Source organism: Charadrius vociferus, unplaced genomic scaffold (genome assembly GCF_000708025.1).
Source record: "Charadrius vociferus isolate BGI_N301 unplaced genomic scaffold, ASM70802v2 scaffold88, whole genome shotgun sequence".
NCBI classification, from domain to species: Eukaryota; Metazoa; Chordata; class Aves; order Charadriiformes; family Charadriidae; genus Charadrius; species Charadrius vociferus.
The window spans coordinates 3,620,103-3,638,657 of NW_009649619.1; the positions used below are offsets into that span (position 1 = coordinate 3,620,103).

At 38.0% G+C, this 18,555-nt stretch overlaps 1 protein-coding gene across 1 annotated transcript in view; it reads right to left on the reverse strand.

The window, feature by feature from the left end:
- The window catches only part of WFS1 (Wolfram syndrome 1 (wolframin)), a 36,366-nt gene that overhangs the window by 6,521 nt on the left and 11,290 nt on the right, over positions 1-18,555 (reverse strand). Inside the window, exons 2-5 of the mRNA XM_009890535.1 lie at positions 8,648-8,730; positions 4,320-4,464; positions 3,343-3,513; positions 2,632-2,712 (exon numbers count right to left, since the gene is read on the reverse strand). Coding sequence (XP_009888837.1) covers positions 2,632-2,712; positions 3,343-3,513; positions 4,320-4,464; positions 8,648-8,730 — 480 coding nt within the window. The remainder of the gene's footprint in view (positions 1-2,631; positions 2,713-3,342; positions 3,514-4,319; positions 4,465-8,647; positions 8,731-18,555) is intronic.

Consider the following 18,555-nt stretch of genomic DNA (forward strand, 5'->3'; position numbering starts at 1 on the left):
GGATGTCCAGCTTGGCCAAGTGGTCTCTGACCTGGTCCTCCTCAACTGAGGGGAAATATTCCTCCCTCCAGACCTTCCCCCTTGCCTCCAGGGTATGGGATTCATGAGGGACAGCTTTAGCAGTGAAGACCGAAGAAAAGAAGGCATTCAGTAACTCTGCCTTCTCTGTGTCTTCCACCACAAGAGCACCCATCTCATTCATCAGTGGGCCTACATTTTCCCTAGTCTTCCTTTTCCTTTCCTTTTCCTATTGATATACTATTCTTATCATTCACAGACTGCAAGGCAACATCGTTTACACAAAGAAATCAGTGAGACTCCTTAGCTGTCTTGGTGGAGTTGAGATTAAGCCTAATACCAAATGTGCCATCTAAATTTACTCTCCTATTGTGACAAAATATACAGTGGTAAGACAGACTTTTTGGTGTGAAATCAGCAAGCAGACATGGTTAGAACCTCAAAAAAATCCTTAAAGGCACTTTTACAGGACCATGGGACATCCAGAGAGGGAAGGAGTTGTGAACTTACTATGTATAGATGGCCTATCAAGTGTAATGACATGCATACCCTCAGGCACGCAACAACTGTCCATTGACTATGTCAGCTCTAATCTTCTGTTTATACCTTCATTAAGGATAGCCCAGATCAGATATCTGCAAATGCATATCTGGCTTTAAAATTACCTTCCAAGTATTGGCAATGTATTAAAACTGGAGGAAGAATCTCCCGCTGGCAAGATAAATGGAGAAACTCAGTGGATCAGAGAAGTATATGCTGGAGAGTAACAGCTGTCTTGTTCATCCATGAGAAGATAAAATCTCTCTAGAGAAGAGGTAACAGCTTAACTCCTACTTTAAGTGTTTGATGAAAACTTTTCGTTTTTAAATGTTATTAGTATTTTGTCACCCAAGTGTCTCTTAAATTGATATAAAAAGCCTATGTTGTAGATTCTACTTTATTATTCATAGATTTTTTTTTTCTTCAATTTGGTTATGACAAATTCCCCTGCCTCCCCCATCCACCGCAGAAAAAGAAAAATATGCACATCAATTTCTGCCTACGCTTACATGTAGGTTCATTTACTCTCCTGTTATTTTATCTGCCATTTAAGCCTTCAAAAAAAAAAAAAAATTGCCAGTTCCTTTTCTGACACCCTTTGAATTACTGAAGAATCGAGAACAAAATGACTTGCTTTGCACTCACGCTCTATCAGCACGTGCCAGTTCAGCTAAAGGATGGAAAGAACACTAGTGTCATCCATTAAGCGCCAATGCAACACAACTGCAATGAAGCCAGATACAACTGCCTTACGCTTTGATGACCAGACCACGAAACACAACAGTCTTATCCTTGAATGACTATTTCCAGCTTTCCAGAAGCAGCAAATGAGTCACAAGAACAGCTGATCTACTCGCACAGAAGTTTTGAAAGGACCAGAAGCTTAGTCTCCAACATACTGTTTCTCCCATCACCTACTCCCTAACTCCTATACACAGGCACATGTCCCTCCTCCTCTTTTACTTCTGTGAAAGTTAATGTAAAACTGAAATACTCCACTCTTCATAGGAATGTTATTTTCAGAAGTCACCCGCGTAACGAACACAATCCTGAAGATAAAGGCCAAACTGACCTAATGGAAATCTAATCTTTCAAGGAGTTTAAACCTGCAAACCCACAGATTTGGCTCACTAATCCACATATGATGCTTTAGTTACACGTATTCTCGACTACAAATTTATTAGTAAGTAAAATGCTTGTGACATTTCAAAGTGCTCTTCAAGAACCGATCTAAATTGCACATGAATTACTTCGTATGACCTACTGCATTTCAAGATAGTGCGATTTTCCCAACAATGATTAATCAAACCTTATGTTAGATAACATTCTTGAAAATCTACACATGCTGCATTGTTCATAATTCATTTTCTTAATTTAACAATTTGACTTTCCTTCTCAAGGCCCAGCAGCGTATCAGCGTCTTTTAGGTACGCAAGGCTAGGGAGAACTTTATTTCAATTCCAACCCCCACGCCCACCGTACCTTACAAAAGTCAGAGATTTAGGGCTACAAGTCTGACCCTGTGTGTGTTGAGCAGTTTAATTCTCCCCACAACCAAGCTGCCCCTAAGTTATGAAAGAAATATCTCGGTGCATCTTTCCTATATCAGTGCTTGAACAAATACGAAAAGACAAACATTAATTATAAGGGAATGGCAAACAGAAGCAAGGCAAATAAAATGAGGGATCTGTCTGCATTAAATGGTTGCATAATTAATTCCCTTATTGTAATCAGAAAGCTTACTATAGTTTAGAACTAAAAAAGCTTATTGAAAGTGCAAAATGTTTTTTTGCTGAATAGACTGGCAAGTGCTGAAAGGGCAAGAATATAAATATAACAAGTGACATGCAAAGTGACATGCAAAGTCCTGTTAGTATATTAATCACTGACAAGTTGACTGTAATGGTGATGTCTTCAGTGAGTTCGCATGCAGATCAGTTATTTACCTTGCACATATAATAAATCGACACTATTAGTTTATAGCAATCCAGACTGGCAACACAAAATGGCTTAGCAAAACAAAACAGAAACCAAAACCACAGGCAAAGATTGAAAACAGCAGCACGCACTCACATTCACTGTTCACTAATCTCTCCAGCATTCTTCTCTGCTTCTGCACCGACTTTGGAACTGGGCCAGGTTGCTTCTCACCATCTGGTTCAACAACAGAAGTTTACGGAAAGTCAAAGCAGTCAATTAAAGTCATCAAACAATAACTGGAATGTTCTTTAAGCTGCAATATCTGGAGAACGGTATTTCTTCAAAGTCAGGAAAGGACAAAATATACATATAAACAGGTAAGATGTGGCTATATAGCTATCTGTATTCCTCTTACTGTATTAGAAAAGGAAACAGCGTGACATAGCTAACATATATCGCTGTAATGGCAGATTGAGACAGGTGTTTTGAAGACTGGGTTTGTAAATTGAAATATCTAGTGAGATATCATCAGGATGACTGTTAAGGAAAAAAGTCAAAGCCATAAAATATTTATTTTCCAAGGACAGCGAGTGTCAAATGAAGGTACTTTTAATATTTAGACACTCGTATAAGCGCTTAACTGAAACACAACCTACAGCAAGAGTTGGCGGGCCTTTATGAACATAGTTCAGAGAACATAGTTATTAAAAGAGAGTTAGAGTCATCAACACTGTTACTTTTTCTTAAGTAGATGAAACATTTATTTTTATTGCAAGCCTGATTGTTTATAAAGCCCTTTAAGTTCCTAGCTGTATTCTGCCTGTATGTATTTTATCAATACCATAAATCAGTTCATAAACAAACCTTCACTGTCAACTTGCCCAACATTTTCCAGCAGTTCAGAAACCGCTAATTGCTTCTTCTTTTTTGGGTTTAATTTCCAATACATGACTAAGGCAGCCTTCCTCACAGCTCTCTCCAAATCAGTCTCAGATGATAATTTTTTCACTTCTTGCTCGTTCTCAGAAGTGATGCCTCAAGAAAAGAGAGATACATTAGATACTATTATCCCACACCCATGCAGAAATGACAGATTTGCCCACAATTTTTTCTTCTCTCAGTTTAGTCTGAAACTTCTTAAGTTTCATTCCCGTCTTGACCACCTAAGTAAATTACTCAAATGCCCTTCTGTTTATCAAAATCTAATCACATTGCTTAAATTTAAACTGTAATTCAAAGACTGTGCAAGACACATTATCCTTTTGCGTTGCTTCAACTTTTGAAGTTCAGCAGTTCAGGCAAAATGTGCTGCGGATATGCATGTGGCATGTAAAAGGCAGCAAGAATTTAATGAAATGTTTTTTTATTTTTTTTTTCTGTAAGAGTTCAGATAGTTGGCAGACGAGAGGAGACTATTCCAAGCGTGGGAAGTAGCACGAAGGAAGATGTGAATTGAAGTGGGAGAAGACGACAGCGAAAGAGACCAATTAAGAGAGAGATTGTAGAGGGGCAAAAGGATGAAACAGCAGCAGATATGTAGGTGGTGTGTGGTTATGTATGACCTTCACGGTCAAAGCTTCAATAAAAGGTGGGGAAGGGAAGAACAGCATGAGTTTCATGAAAGAAATCAAGCAAATAATATATATAAATGCTGTTATGAGCAGTATCAGTAATTAATGCTTTTTAAATTACCTGTTTGAATGGGCTGTCAGCAACTACTCATATAATTTTGCCATGAACATTCCCATCGTATTTTAACCCCTTTTTCACTGGTGCAATGAATGTAGTATTATTTCAGATAAAGTGGGATGCGCAAGTGAGAAGCCTCAGAGAACCCATACCTCTTCTGTCTGCCAGGCATCTACGCAGCAGTTTGACAGCTTCTCTTCGACCTTGCTTAGCAGCAAGGATGAACCAATCAACCGCACTACAATTGTTAAGTTCTTCATCCTCCTCTTCTGCTAATCTTAAGAAGTGTTTCCCCACCTGGAATAAGGAGGAACAGAATTCCTTCAATTACTGAAATATACTCACTCACTCTGCCTCTGTCCTCCCACCCCCTGCAACTTAGCTAGAATAAATTCTGTCTAAACAAAAGGTCAAAAGATTTGCGCCTAGCACTAAAGAACACAGCTGTAAGTCAATCTTCTGCAGGGAAAGATCAATTTCCAGAACTGGAAGCGAGAAGGAATTGCAACACATTTGGCCAGGTCAGTGAGTTAGTTGCCATTGGGCTTCAGGCATCTAGCAGGATCAGGTAAAGCTCCCGGAGTTAAAAGTTTTCTTGAATTATTTTCCTCCTATAACAATGGTCAGACAACACTGCTAGCCTCATTTTAGAAACAAGAAAATTAAGTGTAATAACCTGGTGCCAGTGACATTCAGATGAAGTCATTGACAGAGGGCCTTGATGTGGAAGGAGGCTTCAGCAGTGAAATCCCTGACTCATAGCAGTTTAGCCACTGAAGGTCAAGGCAAACTCATGATTAATTAGTGAATGGAACAAAACTAATACTGCTTAAGCATGAAGCAAATTCAGTGAAAGCCTGCAAAAATCCTCCTATTCAGGATTACAGAAATTATCAAGCAGTTGCCCATACTACTGTTTTACAGATAAGAAAAAACACCACCTTCTTTCTTCCTTCTATAAAGCTGAAATATATGATAATACGCTAGTAAATATATTTATGCAATAGCACGAAACACTTCTGCTTATCATACCACAAGGCAACAAAACATTAAACAGCAGAAAGTGGCCAAAACTATTGGATGTTTTATCTGCATGCCTGGAGAATCTGGGAAATGCTTTTGCTTGGCTCACTGCACTCCCTCTCTCCCTACTGTTCAGTTACATTCTACGAGTAATTAATGCATTACCTTAAGAGTACAGCTTCATAAGTCCACAGTATCATCTGCTGAAAAAAAACCTTGTTTGACAGTTTCTCCAAAACTTTGCCTTTGGTACTACCACTAAAGGTGACTAAAGAAATTACTTCAAAGGATTAATAATTCACATTATTCCCATGTAGATTAAACACACTGATACAATCAAAAAGATCTTTTTCTTCCTGTAAAGGTTAGGTCTCCAGTCTTTCAACTGGTTTCATGCACCTGAGTGCTCCAACAGCTTCTATGTAGTTACTAAACCCACAGCACATACACTGAAACTATCCAAAAAGACACAGAAATAAGAAAAAAAAATGGATTAAGTAATCCAAAAGTCAGAACTAAACATTGATTATAAAGTCATGCCAGAGTTCAACAGGCAGTGCACAGATACAGTGGCAGACCAAGAAGAGAGCATATGAGGTGGGGGAAAAAAAGAAAAAGAAAAAAAAAAAAGATAGATTTCGGAAATTTCCTGTTAATTTATCACCAAACTGCAGATGTACCTTCAGCTATTTATTTCAGAAAGGAATTGCTTGAACAAGTTACATGGTAAATAACATCCTCTGACAAGAACAGCTGTTTCTTGAGCATGTTTATATTTATAGTCATTGAGATTTTGAACAAAGCTTCAAGAGCAGTGGCACTTAAGTTTATAAGGATCTCTTGGACATAGAAACTCATATTGCAATATAAACTAGCAGATTTTGGAATTAATGATATTGCACAAGGCTATTGCACAAGCAAAATGATAGCATGATACCTGTTTTACGATAGAAGTGATATTTTTGGCTTGCCTGTGTTTGTTTGGTTTTTTTTAATTGTTTGGCATTTGCTTGGGTTTTTTTTTGTTGTTTGGGGTTTTTTGGGGGGCGAGGGGGAGGTTTAGTGTTTTTTGGGGCGGATTTTTTTTTTTTTTTGAAGTTCAGCATTAAGATTTAATCATATAACCCCTCCAAAAAAACCTATAGAACCCACCCCCAAAATCTGAACAACCAGAAAATATTTTTTCCTTTCTTTTGATTATAAAATTACAAGCTTTTGTGCATGTTAAAAATTTTAGTAGCAAAAAACCCACTTCTGACTCCCATAACAAACATCAATACTTTCCACGAAATACTACAGGAAGGTCTACCAGCTCTCTGAATAAGCGCCACCCAACAGCCACCTTTCACTGTCCCAGCAAAGCTCCTACACAGAACCACCTGAAGATGGCTGCAAAGCTCTGGCCCGCAGCAGCCAAAGGAGGAAGAACTGATGGGAAAAGGTGTTAACCTCAGATTTGTCATTTAAGCAATGAGAGATTCTCTCCTTCCCATGAGCTACAACTGTGAAATGAAGTCATAGCTGGTAACGGCTTAACACAGATCTTCATACTGTACTTCTCCAAAGGTTGCCTTCACCTGTGGCCTTTGGGGTTATCTCAAGCAGTCCCCTTGCAGAAATCCTCCGGTTAAAGACACGGAGCTGCTTTTTCTCCATTACAGAATTCCAGCTGTGGGTTTCTCATTTACATAATTGCTGTACAGTTATTTCTCAATAAAGAAACTACACAAAGCTACAGTAATACAGGTTGACAGCCACTCAGAGTGCATTTATTTCCATAGTCATTGCAGGGTTATTTTTGAATAAACTCATAGTAATAACTACAAGCCAGTGAACCGAGTGATTTCTTGTGTTTGACTTCGTAAGTATTAGCAAACAGCACAACAGTGCCATCTCAGCTTCTCATTTGTACTCCTACAAAGGGAAGAAATAATTTTGTTTTTTTTAACTGATTCTAAAGGGACATATTCAACAACAGAGAACAAATACATTTTTTTAGGGTTTTAAAACTAAAAGTTAACCCCCTCTCCAGAGGCCACAAGGAATTTGATTGCATAAAGAGAAACAACAGTATTTGAGTTTCCTTTTCAGGCAGTCAATTCATCCCGAGTGCATGCTGAAGCAAAATTGTATGCTGGCTCTCTTTACAACAAGAATCCTATTATTGTGTGGGAATAGAAAGTGTACACAGTTAAACAGCTAAAGGAAGGGAGTGAAGGTGGAATGAATTGAGAAGGATAAAAAAAAAATATTATTTATATACATACATGCACACATCATAGGCTTAGATTACATAAGGTATTTCTTAGTCAACTGGAAGTTATATCTGGAAAGAGTATTTATGGGGTTTGCTTTCTTTTGTGTGGAGGAATAGAGCCAAAATGTGGATTTTACAGCCCCTCAAGGCCGAAGCTTCATCCTCCGCAAAGCCACCGGCTGTTTCAAAGGTGAGGAATTTGTTACTGTCTTGGGTTACAACTCCAAGGACAGCCTGCCCCTCAAACCAGTTGGAACAGAGTGGGGAGTGAGCCTGGCATTGTCATATTCATTTTTTTTTTTTTAACCAGCTTTAAAAGGATTACTTTTTCATCCCCACCTTTTACATTTATTTGCAAAGAGAGTGGTGATCCTTGGGGAAAACCCCAAACCACCAACAAACATGTAGAAGATCATAACCACTCCCTTTTGCCATCAAAGCTGAAGCTGGAAAAGAATGCGCAAGTAAAACACTAGCCAAGCTAAACATGAATTAAACCTCTTCTAAACAATTTTAAGGTATTTATACTAGACCAATACATTAGACAATGGAATGCAGCAGAAAGCTGGTACAATTTTTCTAAAACCTAAGGGACACTTAAAGTGCTAACACATACAGGGACAGAACTGCCATTATTAACTCAACTATATCTGCCGTTACGCAACTAAACATAGCTAATTTCAATAGAGAGGGAGGGACTTCTTTTCTAAAGTGTGTCAATTCAACAGAGAAATGCTATAAAAGCAAAACATCAACCAACCTCCGTTCCTGCTAAAGACCTCAATGGCAGTTTCTTCCACAAAGTCCAGCCTAAAAGTCCTGGTAGCTTTGTATACAATGCAGTGCTGAACCAAGAGCATTTCATAGTCCCTATCTGCACACCGCCACAAGTAACTCTTTGGCAAACGCTCCTAAAAAAAACGCAAAAGCAGTTCTGTACCTTCTCCGTGCTCTCTGCCTACCCTCCTTGTTTTCATATGTGTCCTAAAGGCTCACTCAAGAGTTGGACCTGAAGCCAGTAACACTCCCAAGCAAGCAGCATTTCTCAAGGCGGAGAAGCCATCTGGCATCACCTTTCTTTGAATAGTTTAAGATCAAAACAAGTACAGTTCAACTGAAGAAGAGATAAGTTCTACAGCAGGCAGTGCTATTTTTGGAATTAAAAGCAAACAAGACTGGACAAAGAGCATATAAAATTACCTCTGTTTGTGCTTTTGGTTCTCCAGCTTTGGCTCTCTCAAGCAGTTCCTCAAAGAGCACGTCCGGTTCTTCCTTTATGCCCTCTATAAATTAATTTGATAAAGAAAATTGTTTACTAGCAATGCTTGAAAGCATTTTATAAATTATTGCTATATGTGGTTGAAGAATTAAAGGTTCATATCTAAAAAACCCAACATGAGTGTTTTGCAAGCACAGTGGAAATTAACTCATTACAATATTTACACTCATCTCAGTGTTGTACTTCAGCATGGTTACCATGACTTGTTATCTGGTACCTGCCCCAGGATGAAACACAGAGTTTACAGTTTCCCATTTACTTCCAAAGGATTCGTTTATTAATAGAAGAGCCTTCATTACAATAAATATGAGCACATGTGGAACACACAGTATGGACCAGATTTTGTACTATGACTATTCTTACTCTTGATAGCACTTCAGTCTTTCACCTGGCAGCCTCTTTATTTAGTAGTGAAGCCTTTTCAAGACTTTGTAAAGTTAACCAGCCTTTAAAACACCTCCAGTATATTTGAAAGCTCAGCTCCTCAGTTTCTAGAGTACACAGAAAGAAACAATGATTACACCATTATAAACCTATTTTGTGTCCAGCTACACACTCACACCTTATTTTTTCCTCCTTTCTATCTACTGTACACATGCAGGCTTAAACAATTTTTTTTTCTTCAAAACCATCATATTGCTCCACCAGTCAATTGTAAAGAAAAAAAAAAATATCTTAAGAGCTTTATCTGACCTCCAGTGTTTGTAAATGTCATGCTGCGTGCTACTTGATGAATGAAGAATAAGTTTAATGGAAAAGCTGACAGAGGCCAGAACTGCTACTTTTTATGAGAAGATTTTTATGAGAAGAATTTTAAAGAGAAAAATCAACACTACAATGGGTAAGTGTAAGGAGAACAGACCACTGATTCAGCGTAACAGCTTTACCAGCCAACCTAAAATTGTAGTTAGAAAGATCTAAACTCAACAGCAGGCACCAAAACTTGACCCCTATGTATCACATTACCCCACAAGGTGACCGAACACACCGTGACGCTGGGTAGCTACGTACTGAGGGCACAGACAGTGTGAGAGAGCACAGTTAGGAAGCAAAGTTTCAAAACGTAGGAAACCGTCTGAGAGAAGCTTCCTGGCATCTGCTCCAAGTTACAGATTTCAGCCTCTCCCTAATTTGGGCAGCAATAACACAAGAAGCTGGTAAGCAGCCCTGCTAGCTGAGGTGCTATTTAGTATCAGCTCTTTTTCGAGTGGTGGGAGGAAGGAAGAAATAAACCCAATTCCAAATAATCTCCCGAAGAACAGGGCTACTTACAGTCTTTAACATCCCTGGTACTGGGACTATTTCCAAACAAGAACAGGCTACAAGCCAATGCTTTCATTAAAATGGATGTATTTTAACAAGAGCAAGCCATGAAGTAAGTTTTCTCCGCCACCGTGCCATAGTTTTGTCTGCCAAGCTCCACTTGGAAAAATACTAATGCCAGATTGTAACATGTTGTCTGGCTAAACAAGGCACGTAATGAAAAATAATTTTCATTTAGTACTTGGTCTTTTCAGAAAGCTGTAAAAATATTATTGTAAAATAGGCAAACAGCATCCCAGCAAAATTAACCACTTAATCTCCTTGCTCTGATATATAGCCAACAGGATTGAACTCTAAACAAGTCAGAAGCCTGTTTTCCAGATGGCACCACTCACACCAACAGACATCACTCAGGGGCTTTCTGCTTACAATAAACATGAAGTTACAGGAAAGAGCATGTTGTTTGAAAGGAACATTATATTCATCCGTCTACCCCACCCAAATGAAAAAAGTTGGGCAAGGAAATACTTTTGTGTTTCATCCTGTGCTTTCACATTCATTAACTTAATTTGCATCAAAATTTCTGCAGCAACAGTCTTGGCTATGGATTTTTTTTTCTGTTCAGGGCTTTCCACATGTTGAGAAGAGGCAACCACAAATATTTTGCTTATACTCTGTATGAACCAATACAGGAGGCACCCTTCAGAAGTTACCATACAGTAATTAAGTGGAATTTATACATACACAAAAAAAGCAAACTATAGAAAGAAGTCTGCTAAACTGATGTAAGCCCTAATAAGACGGGTGGTTCTCTGGCAGTTTATACAGGCAAAGCTGCCTCCTTTCTCTCCTGCTCCACTTCCACACACAGGAGTATGGCATGGCTCTGACCCCTTCCATCTCTTGCTCAGATGGATGTCTGTTAGATAAGAACACTTATTACAACAGAAAGCTGTAAAGCATTCCTGTTGCTTCCTCACCACCAGGATATAGTTACTTTATTGTAATTAACATTGCAGATTAACATGTAAATAATGTTCTTTGCAAAGATGGTAAAAAAAAAAAAAAGAAGCAAGCAAAACTAAGACTGTGTAGCTTTATGTTCCAACTACCACCTTCACTGCAAAAAGAAAATAAAATGTGCTGGTACTGCAGGCAAACTTGTTGAAATGTTTGCTCTAACAGAGCTGACTGCCAGGAGAAAGAAACCCTCCCTGCTGTTGTTTTCAGCCTACTGCCCAATCCCTCCTGCCTAGTTATCACTTCTCTGTACTCTCACATGTGACCTATGAATATAAATAAAAGATAGTTAATTAAAATTTTGTCTGTGGGTTGGTTCTGTAGTTGTAGGGCAAGGGCGGAAGAGCAGGTTGTGGTGTGTTTTTGAGATCAAATTTAGAATAGCTTAGTATCATAGTGTTCCCATAACTAGCAACATTTTCCTTTGCTTAAAGGATAAGCAAGAGGATAAATAAAAGGACAAAGCATGAACGACTCAGATTTCATGGCTGCCATATCAATTTACTTTCTCATAAAGTATGTAGGTCAGTCTCTAAAGGTAAAAGGTCCAAAACACAGTAAAAGTGTGTTTTGGAACAAGGATGGACAACACACTTACTTTCAATTCAGCTCAACACTAGAACAAATACTACGCAAGAGTAAATTCACCCAACAAAAATACCATAAAAAGCGGTGATCTATAACTTATCACCCTTGTTCTTAAGCGTGTTTTTAGTCAGAAAACGTCTTGATGTGTATTCCTCCCACATAAGAGTACTGCAATGGAAATGCTGTCAGTAGAAGCTTTTATTTTCCAGCTTTGCTAAAAACTCATGTCTATTTAATGTCAAATTTTACTGTCTTGAATATAAAAATTTCCAGAAGAGAGGTACATTCATCCTGCAATACTTCATATATCTTTTATGACAATTAAAATAGACTTTACCAGCTGTTGTGTGTCAGGTGCATTTACATAAGCCAATGAAGTCTATCAGTTATTCAAGGTTCACAAGCACTGCAGTCATTCAAATGAAAGCAGGCAAGTGAAAGCACTCAAGTTTTAGATGTCACATAGCATACGTATAACAAAGAAATTAAAGCAGGACAGGGACATGGAAGGTGGTGAGTACTTCATGGTTGGCTGTAGCTCCTACCTGGCCACCAAGACCCGGTGTAAACCTCAGTTCATCATCAGGCTATTCTGTGGTTCAGTTCCTATTCTACAAAACAAGTTAATTCTGCCTTCACAGAGACAGTTCACTCAACACAAACTATTCAGTGGATACTGGAACAATGACATTATTAATAAAATTTTCATGATTTATTTTTATTATTCTGTGTGATGAAGTCTTAAGCTTAAGATACAAAATGATACTGTATCCTTTAGTTTTCTCTGTTCCATAAAAAAAAAAAAAAAGAAGTGGGAAACAAAAAAAGATGTGATCTGCAAAGGATGAAGCAGATGTATTTCTGAGTCTGCTGCATTTATGTCCTCATACTACATAAAGCATCTAGACCTCTGAAGGGCTACAGAAATATCCACTTTTGAAATTCAGGCTTTTCATTTAGCAGGTTAAAGCTGTCACTTAAAATCTACTTTATTAAAGCACTTATTAAAAAAAAAAGACTCAATACAATGAAACTGATAAAGGCTTGTATGCATTTCACAGTCATACACAGCATTTCAAGAGTAAGCTAAAGCTGCGTATTATTAGCTGATAGACTTCAAAGATGCTATCAAAACATTACTAGTCATTTCTGTTTACTAGTAAAAAGCATGTTTTACAACTCCAGAAGAATACTCACAATATGGAAGTCTAAACATAGCTGTTTATATAGGTAGGCTGTAGACAGGCTGGGGAAAACTAAAGACTACTATTTACTTTCTGAAACTTTACACATTACTTTGCACATTGACTATATAAAGTAAGATTCCAACTTTGAGTCCAGCTTTGCTGCTATAGGCTTAAGTGGAAATTTAGCATTCATTTCAGCATAGGCAGGCATTTTTACTGTTTTTGTTAGGTTTTGACCAGAAAAAGGAATTGTTGCAAAAGGAAACATTTCAGTTCTTAAAAGAATACTACGCAATACTATGTTAGGATGCAATTATTGTCCCTTACCTCTGAAATTTAGCAATTAAATTGATAAAAAGGCAGCTAATCCATAGTAGTGTTTAGTCCAAGTGAGACTGCAAGATATCAGTGCTCAACATCTAAGTCACAAAAGGAAGATGCCATCATTAATCAATTAACAAGTATAAGCCTCATCTTTGGACTACATCAAGGGTTAAAAACCAATAGACTCCTCAAATACAAAATACATGGTTTTGAAGAATGGACTTACATAATCTAGATAAGAAATCTTCTCAATGCATAAGATTTTTGTAAACAGAGTACGCTGGGGTTGTCATAAAATTTTCTTCTCGGTATTCTAGCACAAATCAATGATGGATGCAATAGATTCCCAGTCTTTCTAATATCCTTCACATAAACAGCCAAAACACATCATGAATACATCATTGTAATCAGGTTGGCTTGTCACGAAGTGTCTGATGACAAATTTAGCAAAATATTTTGCAAACACTTTAGGCAAACGTTTAAGAAAAATATTAAAATACACTGTGTGAGTTCTGTTCATGAATTCTTAAGTATTTAAAGGCACATAAATAATAGTCCTTACACATAAGGAAAAATTTTTAGTTATAAGTACACACACAGAGTGGATCATACACACACAACCACTCCAGAAAACGACCTCAATTTTTTAAGTGCTCTTCTAACTGCTAGGAATCACTGCCTTAAAAAAAAAAAAAAATCCATTAAAGTTATTTCATGCAGGGAGTCAATAGAGCACATACTGAATAATAACAATGGTTGTTTATTTACTTTCTATCAACACAAACACATTAAAGCTCTCAGCAGAGTGGATCTACCCAGAAGAAGAGAGTTTTAGCACCCTGCCTGCTATTATCCCCCCCCCCCCCGGGCCAGGTACACACGGCTCTTTCTTCTTAGGTCACAGCTACAGCACCTCAATTCCACAGATAAAACAAAAGGAGAAAGACCATGAACAAGGAATACCAAAGCCAAAAATCGGTATTTTAAAGGATCACAATCTCTCATGCCTTTTGATCGTAAGATCTTAATTGTTCATACAGTTATTGGGAGCCAGCCACAAGGCAGTTACAGTGTCACGCACAATAGATCAATTTTTACGCAAACACAAGCTGGGCACTTGCAAGTGCTTTTAACAGTGGAAACCTAATGAGAACAGGATAAAAGGAAAACTGAAAGCAGTTTCTCAGACAGGAAGCAATAATAAAGACAGAGTATTCATTTGAAATATCTAAGATTAAAAGAAATTACAGGTTTTACAAGTGAATATTAAAGCTGCATGGAAACTTTGCTGAACAAAAGATTACTGCATTAAGCAACACCCACACGAAGTGTATGAAGGAAACCTGTATGGCATACACACGTTATATGATCACGACTACAAGCCTTCATTTGGGCTCAGAAAAAAAAGCGACAGGGAGGTGCAGGAGGAGGAGGAAAAAACCCATGTGTTGGGGAGAACAGAGGATCTGAGATGACAAGATACGAAACAAGATTTCTGGATTGGCCTTCTCATTTTATTAGTACAGCAAGTGTTCCTGAAGTGACTGAAAATAGTCAGGAAGAGTTAAGTGAAGGCACAATATATCTGCTACGTTCAGTCCCAGCCAGTGGCAACACACTTCCAAGCTAACTGAATACGCGCCTAGAAAAGTACATAACATTTTTACCATTTCATGAGCAGATTTGCCAGATGCCACAGATGAAAATTGTTATCAAGGTGGCCCAGCAAAGTGCACCAAGCAACGACAAGTTAATCAACTTCCCAAATGATCCTGCAAATTCTAACTTTGTTTAAGTACAGGATTTTAAATGCAGTTTCCTTTCTCTTTTGTTTGATAAACACAATGAAGACGCACTGAGAAAGAGCAGAGCAGCAAGAAGGCCAGAAAACAGCAATAATGACCTCAACTACCTCCCAGAAAGTATCACATTCAAGAATGATAATCATGGTAAGGTTTTAGATACATTTAATAAATAACTTTGTGATGTAACTAGTCAGAGAAACCAAAAGACAGAAAACAATTTTTGCTTCTAATGGAGCAACGCAGAGTGCCTAGTGTAAGAGGTTAGTGAGCCACTCTTGTAACAGCAAGTTAGACTTAGTACCCAGATAGGAATGTCAGAAGCAAAAAATCTGCTATAGTAGTATTTAAAAGCAAAGCCAGATTGAAAAAGAGGAGAAAGAAGTTCTTAGAAATAAGAAATGCATCACTCTAAAACTAAGGTCATGCCAAAACAAAGAAAGGTAGAAAAAACAATGACCTAAAAACATATACTGTGACAGATCAAGAGAAAAAGGCCTGTAAAACAACTCAATGCGGAATCTGTTACAAACGTTTTATGCCTTTTTTGAGCACACAAGGAGCAGCAAGCTTAGCAGGTACAGACAATTCAAGGGCAACTGCATATCTGGGGGAAAAAAAAAAAGAAAAAAAAAAGCTGCAGTAAAAGATTTAGTAAAAGACGTTTGATTGCTGGTTTTTGTTTTTGTTTTTTTTTTAAACCTGCCAGGGAATAGCCCTGAGAAGCTCCTGTGCAGGAATCTCAAACTTAAACAAAGCAGCTATGTTTTCTTTTAATTGTGTTTAAGACTGTAGTTTTTCTTAATTGTTTATCCAAGTGTTCTATTGAACTATATATGGCAGAATGTAGCCTCTCACTTAAAATTGAGAAATGGAAAACAGCAAGTATGATACTAGAGAGAGCTACGATAACAAGGACCACTAAATCCGATATCCATACAAGGCAAATATGTGAAAGAAAGAAAAATCCTAAGCCGATGGAGGGGACAAAAAAGATAAGACTGGGTAAAATCAACAGATCTTGTGTAGAAAGCCTTGACATAAGACATCCGTGAAGGAGTCAAATGTTGGAAAACAGGCAGATCCAGCTCATATTTCTATCTCCAAAGGTACTAAGGCTTCTCACAGAAGTCCTCTAAACAAATTGGAATATAGGCTGTTACACAGGGTGAGTAAGAGACTAAGAAATAAAAACCAAAGAACAGAAATACACAGCTCTCATTCTCCCAGGGAAAAGATTATCAGTTTAGACAGACACATAGGGATACACAATATGGCCTACATTGTTCAATGCATTTATCTGTGAATGAAGAAAAAAAAAAGGGGGGGGGACACTAACATGGAGGTGACAGTCTGTTGATGATTCTGTGTTACTCAGGCCGAAAAAAACACCTCAGAAGTGATGACTGAAAAAAACAAACAAAACCAAGCCCAAAGAAAACCTGCAAAAGGATTTCATCACTGATTAAGTGACAAAAGGCCAGATGAAATGCACTAAATGCAGATCAAGACGACACCTTATCATTGTACACACAGTGATAAGCTCTGAAATAACAATTACCATTCAGAATAAAACCTTGGCGTTTGTAACACACTGTTCTATAAAAAAAACCCAAACCAAACAACAAAAAACCACCCCACCCACCCCCAGCTCAGTGCTAGTAAGACACTATTATCAGAGCTTTTTAATCTGGGGAAGAAACTGAGGAGAATGATACTAGACATATGAAGAACTGGCAAAGTGAAGAAGGTAAACAGAGAGACTATTCCATGTCCTACCAAATCCAAGAACTAAAGGTCATCAACAGGTTAAAAACATTTGGCCAATGCCAAATATTTACATGTGTTTAAAAAGCAACTGGACAAACCAAGGGTAGAAGGAAAAACTGAGAAAGCACTAAGAAATACAAAGATCTCACCACTGTGCAATGAAATCTGTAGGTTGCAAGGTGCTAAAGAAGAATATTCTGAGAAGGAAACAGCTGCCACTGAACATCTTTAACATCTCAGTAAAATATAAACAAAATCCACTAAGGGCAACCCTAGCATTGCATTTAGCAGAAGCTCCCTGGCTCTATCAGGCATGCTGTAAACAATAGTGTAAAGGATTGTAGTGAAAGAGATAACAAGAATCTTGAACCTGAAAAAGTTTGTCACCATTCAGGTTCTTCAATATTAATACTGAGCATTGTCAGCAACTTCTGAGATCCTTCACACAGAGTTCACAAACTAACTCCAGCATTAGTTCAGGTAGGAGAGAAGAAAAAGCTGCACTTCATATTTTCATTAGCTTTATCCAGTAAGCTCTCCACTTAATGTAAAGTGTGTTTTGTACTTATAAGTCTCAGGATGTCAAGCATTTCCCTCAGCTTCATGTTATTAATTGACAAGAGTAATTTACATGTTTGATGAAGAGCAGTATGGAACAAGCTTTCATCCACAGGTCCTTCCACCAGCTAATCACCGGGGTGCGAGCAGGGAGGGAAGAATGTCTTCTTTGACATTAGATCTTCTCCCACACGTGAACAAATTCTCCATATACCATCAAGTGTACTGATGTCTGAACTGATCTTTGTCACACTGCACAGTGCTGTACTTACTTGAAGCTTCAGGCATACATCACTTTACTGCTTAAGCAAGAAGGCCTTACTGTAATTGAATCTGAAAGGAAGCACAGTCTAAGTTACAAAGAAAATGACTTGCTTGTACTTTGAGAGGATACTAGTATAAATAACCTGTTCGCTGCTCAACTCCACCCCTCCCACCATGCTTCACAAGGAGAGCTGAACAAATAAATGTGGAGATGGAGACGGACAGGACACAGAAAAGACAGATACAGGATTAGTTACTCTATTTGAAAAAGCCTCTTCCGTGACTTTCATTATGATGAACTTGAAGCTGGATTTTTATTTTACCTTTTATGTCTAGACATTTCCACAAAAACACACCTCTGAAGCACAACATGTAAAGCTTATCCCATACCTAAGATAATAAAAGTGCCCAAGTAGTACTTGCAGATTGAGTCTAACTGTTCTACTATCATTAAGTTCAGAGTAACATATGCACTCTGTGCCACAACTTTCATTAGGGAAACTAGAGTTTATATTAAACTGTAACTATCTAACACAGTACTGGATTAGCTTGAAAAAGAAACAGCCAGTTAACAGCTCAAAAACCCTGTCCCAAAGGAAATTAGGGCGGTGCACAGAAAGGACATATATCACCTTAATTATTACCATAAACATCCACAAAGAAAATCAGCTTGCTGGAAGCCAGTAATTTTTAAATATTCATTTTTCATCCTCAACTTTCATTTAAGGCCCCCAAAATGTGTTATCTGTCCCCTGGATTTCCGTACCTTCTGTATAATAAAGCTAGAATTCACTCAAAGAGAAAAATCATCATTTGGCTTCTTAAAAACCAAGCGTCCAGCTGCTAAAGACAACCCACCTGCAAAAACTCTATTTGCAGACTGCTTTGAAGCCCTGGTGTCTTTTGGCTCTGGCCAATGGAATGGGATTCTCAAACCACCATTCTAAGGGAATTCTGTGTCCCTGCTCCTCAGCTTTCATCAGTCTTGTTCTCTATTCCTCCAATATTTACCTTCGCTAGGATACAGTCAGAAAGAGAAGCTGTTACAGCTTC